This window comes from Rhododendron vialii, chromosome 9a, assembly GCF_030253575.1.
Source record: "Rhododendron vialii isolate Sample 1 chromosome 9a, ASM3025357v1".
NCBI lineage: Eukaryota > Viridiplantae > Streptophyta > Magnoliopsida > Ericales > Ericaceae > Rhododendron > Rhododendron vialii.
Window position 1 is genome coordinate 3708246 of NC_080565.1, and position 7793 is coordinate 3716038.

The window sequence follows — 7793 nt, forward strand, 5'->3', positions numbered from 1 at the left end:
CACCGTCAACACGAGGGATCCATCCCCCCTCCTCCACTACTGCTACTAGCCCGAGTTTCCACCACTAGCCCATTCTTTTCTTTATTCTTTTGTTGGCTGAGAAAAGCCAAAATTCCTTGTTGATTCAATTTCCTTCATTATTAATTAAATTCCCCTCTCCGAACCCAGCCTCAACCAGGCATGTACAAATATGATTTCCAGAAGGAAGCAATTACATTGTCCTTGTAAAAAAGCAATTAGCTATATCTATTCTCCTATTTGATGTTTGGGTCAAACTCCGTATTCACCATTTAATGTGTGAATTTTATAAATCTCGATCAAGATAGAAATGAAGTGATGAGAATGGGCTGTGTTGCTCGATTTCTATGATCAACGACAGTTATCGCCATCCTCAATAGAAGGCATCGATTTGGTTCCAGTCGTCGAGATGGAGATGATTTTGTATCTCGAAATGGCAGCAAAGGATATGTGCTTTTGTAGACACCCCATTCTGAACTGTCCAGATAACATTACTTGTCGATCTATTATTTTTCCAATGATGATTATAGTCGAGAACAGTCTGAGGATGATGGTGTGTTTGAGCTTTGAGCATCCCGAGCCTCTTTCAAACCCATGTCAAACCCTTCAAACCAGAGCCAAACGGCCCCAGCAAAACCCAACTGGCTTACGCCAGTACCTTGATGCCGTACGCCAGTCATCTGCCACGTGTCGGTCATCGACCGTTGACTCAGCCTTTACTGGCGCACGCCAGTACATATGTGGCGCACGCCAGTCAATTCCAGTCAAATCAACTTTATTCAGCCACATGGACGAGACTTTTGTGCTACCCTGACGTCGGCCACAGTCTCCCCTGATGATTATATCGTCCAGGCCCGTTTCCTCTCTCTCCTACACCCCCCATCAAGGCAAGTCCCATGCATTTAATGCATGGGAGGCTCCATTCTTGTGCCAACCAGCCAAACAAGGCCCTAGATCAAACTGATCTCAGTCTCTCTCCCCTATAAATACCCCCCTTGCATTCATTTGCAAGGGGTTAGACACATTAAGAAGAGAAAAAGCCTTCTTCTCCTCTCTTCTTGCTCCCTATCTCTCTTCCCCCATTGAAAGGGAAAGGAAAGCAATCCACTTCCATACACCCTACTGATATCCAGTCACCATCTAAGCCTCCATCTTCAAGCCTCAAGCTCAATACCACCTTCAAACCTCCACACAAAAAGGTATACCACCTTTGTGTTCCTTTCTGTTTTCAACTCCTGAGGGGGACCAGTAAGGTCCAGGCTAGTAAGTGATACTAGTCCTGGCCTTAACCTGGTAAAATACAACAATCGTATGAGATGGAACATGGCACACGCCAGTACTCCTATGCCGTACGCCAGTCATGGCAGTATGAGCACTACTGGCGTGGGGATCATGGATCGTCATTTCTGTTACTTTATCTTTCTGTCGATCACCATCAGCATGCTAAATAACCAGTTTACCGCTTTCTGTATATTTAGAACTGTTTAGATGTGGTAGTTATTGCTTACTCTTTGTCTATTCAAAAGGACTCTGGGATCCTTCTGGTCATGCTCCAGAGCTCAGATGATGCAAAGCCAAGCACTGGATTAGGGTCCAATTGGCGCACGGTTGTCTACAACTGGCGTACGGCAGTTTGTCCCAGGATCCAGTGGCTGGCCCCTGCACCTTAGCTCAATTCTGGCCTCTTTTATGTCCCAATTCTGTTTAGGGGGTTTCCTGTCTCTTTTTTATGGCTTCAAGCCATTTTATCTATCTGTAACTATGTATATTCTGCCCTATTAACTGTATGGTTTGTCCTAGGTGTGCGCTAGTCCCTTTCCAGAGTCCAAAGGATTGTAAACAAGGACTGTGAAACCTAATGAGTGGAGTACGCCAACCTAGCTATGGCGTGCGCAGGTCCTACCTACGTGCACTGGTTGGATCAGTGCACGCTGATACGGAGCCTGTTCACAACCCTCTGGGGCAGCTTACCCCAAATTATTCAGGCTGCTCCCAGTGCTTGTTCTCAATCTATATTTATCATTGTAAGCAAAACCATCCATAAACATTTTGTCACATAAATTGCAACTTGTTACAGTTTTAACCCCCGTTAACTGTTCCCCCGCCCTAACTGGCTAAGAAAATGATCAAATGAGAGAAAAATGCAAATGTTTTACAAAGAAATGCCCGAGTAGAGACCGATCTCCGGATTGGGCGAGAGGGGTGCCATAAAACCCTTCCCCTCTCGTAACCTGGCTCCCGAACCTCAGATATCGAAGGTGACGACGGACTAGTCCAAGCCTTTTTTCATAATCAAGCAAACGTGGCAAACGTTTTCGAGTTCGGTTCCTTAGGTGCTCTCACCGCTAAAACCCGAGTGGCGACTCTGAATCGAAGCGTTTCGCCGCGCTTTTCCGAGAAAGGGCCGCACCCAATTTTGTAAAACGAAAATTTCCGGGGGCGCGTGCCCACAGCTTTAATCGAAAAACATTTTCCTTCGTAATGATTACGTCAATCAAGTAAAGCAACTGCATAAGAGAGATGAGAGAGAAGGGAGGTCCGCGTAGGAGAGATGAGAGTGAAGGATAAAGGGTAGAACTGTCAGATAACATGAAAGTAATCGTGGCTTTATCATTAACCTTAAAGAAATTAGGAGGTAAACCTAAAAGCAAGTTAATCTGGCATAGGAAACCGGCAAATCCATAAAGTTCTACTGTATTAGATTGTTGATAGTTAAAGATATTGTGAACGGTTAATTATCTAGCGCAGAGCAGTGGCGTGGCCAGAAGTACGAATAAGTGGGGGCACTATGAAACACAAACACAAAGATAAATTTTTCTAGGTTACGATATTATGGCAATAAGAACTTTTTTCTGGTGAAAATACTAACAAAATTGCGAAATGATAATAAAACTAAAACAAATTATGTAAGATTTGACGGAAGAGCATGGCTAGTTTTCATGTTTTGATTCTTGTGCATGATAGTTTATTGTGAATGCTTTCAAAATTATCTAGGAGTAATAAAAGTATGCAATCATGTCATCGCTCATTAATTATTCACTAATTTGTTTGCGTTACACATTTTTTACATGATTTATTTTTTAAAATGCCCTCTCAATAATTATAATGGTAGATTAAAGAGGTAAAGTTAATGCCAAATAACGAACAAATAAACTAATGAATAACTTTAATCACTTTCAATTTCCAATTTTGCGAAGTATTTAGTATAAATTGTCATTTCAAAAACTCAAACTTAAAAGTAAAAAAAAAAAACTCAAAGAATACAGTAGCGGCCTCTACCCCCAGTGAACCTATGCTAGCTCCACCGCTGGCGCAAAGTATAACCCTCATGATGTGAAAAATTGAGGGACTGATGGGTAGGTTACGTTATGCGAGTTGCAGAATTAGGAGAGTATAATACTCTTCGAAGTTCTCTCAATGCATTTGTTTTTTTTCTATTATACTACTGTTTTCACAATTGCATCTTTATGATTAATGAAAATTTTCTTTTACCGTTTAGAAAAAATATCCTCCTGACGTGGGCTACCTTTCAGCCCACTTCAATGATATATTTTTTTCTCCCTCTCAATAACAGCATGTTAAAATGCTAGTAAGCTAGATTGTTAATTACTCCTATTAAGGATCGATGATGTTTTATTATCTCAAACCCACGACTCCGGAGAAAAACCTTATCAATGAAACATGCAATTATGTTTAATGACGCTTTTAAACTGTCATTCTTTTATGTTTATTGTAGTAGTATTTTTCGCCTTGTGTGAGTGTTCATAGGTTTCGTTCATAACCCCAAGTTAATATTTTGCTGCAAATTATAACTAACCCAATGATCGTTAGCAAAGTGAATTATTGGTATCATCAAAAAATAAGTCCGAAACCTTCCAATGGATAGGCGACATCCAAGACTTCGGAGTATGCTCGCCAATAAGGTTTCGAGTTCAAAATCTTTCAGGTGCTATCAACTTTTATGGGGCTAGTTCATACGGTGTTTTGTTTCGACTTTTAAATAACCCTACTAGTGAACGACGGAATTGATTCCTCTTGAATTAATCGAAGGACCTTTTACGGTACATAGTTTGCCATGCATGAATACATGTTCGAGTCCTATCAAAACATTACAGAAAATTAAACGAACAGTAGGAACATATTATCAATGACACTGATACCAGCCCAAGCCCAAGCCCAAGCACAGTGATACAGAAATTTTACTTGTATAAGCAATGAAAGCATCAGATCTCAAAATCCTCTCGTTAATGTTTAAAATTTCAACTTTCCTTGCACGCTTTTGCCACATCATGTAGATTGCTTTGTGCCAGTTAATTTCATCCATCACAAATCCAACTTCTAAAGGATCAATAATTTCAGGCGTAATCCTGCTTTCTTTCTGAATTTCGCACATCAGGATCCAAACGTATACTTGAACGTAGACTCAAATTACAAACTTAGGAACACAATGTCCCCCTTGTGTGTGCCAACAGCCTCGTATCAAACAACCCGATATCATTTAATGCCAAAAAATAGAGTCCAAAGGACGAAACGAAACGTGAGGAGTTCCACAATCTTAGAATTCATAATCACATCTACCAGCTGTGGATAATCAACACATAGTAGGAACTTGAATCAATATACGGAAGGCTATTTCACATTCTTCCCTCACAAGAAATAGCCCCAAAGCTCAAAACTTGATCACTACTAGGATATGGGCAAAGCATTATAAGCAAACAGTTGTGCCAACACAAAGACTAGCCAAATAAAACCGAGGAGCATGCACCAACATATTAATATGTCTAGATACAAAACATAGTACTCCAAGAAAACCCAAGCATAGCAAGCCCTACTACTACCATTTACCAGCAAAAGGCATCCCATATATCACCATCACCATAGTCCCTTTGTTCCAACAGAGGACTACTCTGTTCCAGGTGCGAGGCGAGGGGGCATCGGGTTGACAGGCAAGACATTCATAAGCATCATATATGGTTGTGAGAATCCCAAAGGTCTGCCATTGGTGCACGTCCTACATCCTCGTCCCATGGTGGTCATAATACGGTCTTCGCGTTCTTTCTTCCTGCATTTAATTTTCGTAATTTATATATAAATCCTACTCATCAAGTAGGAGAAGTACCTCATAGAAGAAACAAATCAATATAACAAGACTTGCCGACTTACATCTTCTGCAAAAAGGTGTAGTGGAACATCTGCGAGAGATAAATAAGAAACTCTTCACAACATAGATGTGGTATATTTAAGTTCGAATAAGTAAAGGATACAATATACATGTCTGGACATGGGTGTATAAGCATTGAATACATACCATTTCTCTGGGCGATGGTCGACGGATTTCCTCCACAAAGTCAAAGACATGTGGTGGTACGTCGACACCGGGAGGATAAACAGTTATGTTCTTGAAAGGATCCTACGAATTATTGTAGACAAGTAAAAGAGAAGACAATCACCATTTTAGGAGGCACAAAAGGAAAAGGAACAGAGGAAAAAAAAACAGCAGGAAACTGAAATAAGAATAAAGAATAAAACCACATAGATCAGAGATGAAATCCAGTACAGCAAAGCTATGGAACAAGCCATCTTGAGTACTCGCAGGCACAAATATTGAAGTTTGTGTCAGATTAGGGTAAATCTGATGAATAGCAGATCAAAGGAACACTAATTTTGCAGGTGGTTAAGAAAATCTTGATTCAGTACTGTTAGAATAGTTAGATTAGCACCGAGGAAGAGATAATGCTCCATACATAAATGAGAAATTAACATGAAGTCGATGCGTTCAAACCAAAATTAGGGTTTCAAGAGTCCAAATGAACAGATCAAAGCATCTCACACCAGCAAATAGTAATAAAAATTCAAAACCAAATACGAAAAAATAAAAGTAAGAATTGAAAATTTTTACATTAGTAGCCGTCGGCATGGTATCTTCTTTCATGTCATCCATCTGTACAAACTGATCCAGAGAGAGAGAGGCCAGGTGTTTGGTTGCGTTCCCGATGGTATCTCCGGTGGCATTGCGGCAATCGCAAACAGTCTCCATTCCGATCTGCGTGAGGGAGAGAGGCTTTAGGAGGCACAGAAGAAAAAGGAACAGAGGAAAAAAAAACAGCAGGAAAATGAAATAAGAAAAAAGAATAAAACCACAGAGATCAGAGATGAAATCCAGTACAGCAAAGCTATGAAACAAGCTTTGCTTTTCCTGGGTGAGTACCCCCAGGCGCAAATGTTGAAGTTTGTGTCAGATTAGGGTGAATCTGATTAATTTTGCATTTGAGGTTAAGAAAATCTAGATTCAGCAAAAGTTAGTTATTACTGTTAGAATAGTTAGGCCTTGTTCCAATAATCTTTTACGAGAATAAGTTTTTTTTTTTTTTTTCAATCCATAGAAGAGAGATTTTTACATCAGATATGAAGTACAGCATACAAATTCGAAACACTACATCAATTGTGAGAGTCCACGAAACAATCAAGCCTAACAAATAACTCAACCAATACAAGAAATAAGCCCATTATAAGGTAGAAACAAAGAAAAAAATGAAAAGCCCTCTAGGGAAAAACACCCACACGCAGGTAGGGAGATTCGAAATCATGACGTCTTAGTGAGATGCAAGAATTTTGGTCAACTGAGCTAGTCCCAGTTGGTTTAGGAGAATAAATTGATTTTGTCGTTATTTGAATTTTTTTCGCATTTGTTAGTTTTGCGCTAATTTTTTGTGACTTATTGATTCGTATCGACGTGAGAAATCCGAAAAATATAAAAAATTTACTTTTGCAAAAAAAACCCAAATTATTTGACTTTTTTTTTTCTTTCTAAAAAGCAGTTGTTTCTTAAAATATTTTGGTGAAGGTAATTTATTTTTACTTTCCTGTTCGTCTTATATCAAAAAAGTTTTGCGCAAAACTAAAAAAAATGATTTTTTTTTAATAAGAACAAAAAGTACTAAAAGTTATAAAGAACGGCCCTTAGATTAGGGCATAGGAAGATATGATGCTCAATACATGAATGAGAAATTAACATGAAGTCGATTCGTCCAAACCAAAATTAGGGTTTCTAGAGACCAAATGAACAAAGCATCTCACATGTACACAAGCAAAAAGTTTAATCTCTTAATAGCAATAAAATATTCAAAACCAAATACAAAAAAATAAAAGTAAGAATGGAAAAAATTTACATTAGGAGCCGTCGGCATGGTATCTTCCTTCTTATCTTCAGCTTCATTGTGAGTTTCACAACCTTGATCATCAGGCAACATTCCAGTGTCGCATTCCACTTCGATTTTTCCAGATTCATCCATCTGTACAAACTGATCCAGAGAGAGAGAGGCCATGTGTTTGGTTGTGTTCCCGATGGTATCTCTGGTGGCGGTGCGGCAATCGCTAACAGTCTCCATTCCGATCTGCGTCACAGAGGGAGAGAGAGGCTTTAGAAGTTAAGATAAGGGATGGAGTTATTTGAGTAAGTTCATTATTTTTAAATTTAAAAATTGTGAATTGTGAATAAGTATATAATTTGTAAGAATCCTTAGCGAAACAGGAGTACAACCTTTAGAAGTTCAGAATTAGGGTTTGAGATTATACGCACAATCGCATATATAGGTATCGGGAGTGTCACAATTTTAACACAAATTGTGACAATTCATCTTAGCCATTAAAATCAATGACTGAGATTAAAACTTAACATATCTCCCAAAACATTACCACACAACCCTAACCATAGCCCCCAGCAGATTAGTTCATCTCATTCTTTTTGCAATCGTACGGTAAAATTGGTTGTCGTT

The 7793-nt window shown here is 39.2% G+C and overlaps 1 protein-coding gene across 2 annotated transcripts; it reads right to left on the minus strand.

The window, feature by feature from the left end:
* Positions 1-4495: 4495 nt before the first annotated feature.
* LOC131302010 (uncharacterized) lies at positions 4496-7459 on the minus strand. Of its 2 annotated transcripts, XM_058328559.1 has the most exons (5): positions 7188-7459; positions 5918-6061; positions 5327-5428; positions 5182-5210; positions 4496-5080 (listed from the first exon to the last, which is right to left on the minus strand). In XM_058328559.1, exons 1-5 carry the CDS (start codon positions 7404-7406, stop codon positions 4921-4923), a joined length of 654 nt encoding a protein of 217 aa, XP_058184542.1. In that variant the 5' UTR covers positions 7407-7459; the 3' UTR covers positions 4496-4920. The 2 variants fall into 2 exon arrangements, with proteins under 2 accessions (XP_058184542.1, XP_058184543.1); XM_058328560.1 differs by lacking the exon at positions 5918-6061 and having other exon boundaries at positions 7188-7453.
* Between the last annotated feature and the right edge of the window lie 334 nt (positions 7460-7793).

What these genes read in the sequence shown, in the direction of transcription:
- LOC131302010 (XM_058328559.1), bottom strand. Translation starts at nt 7,406, where the DNA reads ATGGAGACTGTTAGCGATTGCCGCACCGCCACCAGAGATACCATCGGG. An exon ending in CCATGCCGACGGCTCCTAAT is followed by an intron (nt 6,062 to 7,187) that starts GTAAATTTTTTC and finishes TCCCTCACGCAG; the next exon opens with ATCGGAATGGAGACTGTTTG. An exon ending in TACACCTTTTTGCAGAAGAT is followed by an intron (nt 5,081 to 5,181) that starts GTAAGTCGGCAA and finishes AATTAAATGCAG; the next exon opens with GAAGAAAGAACGCGAAGACC.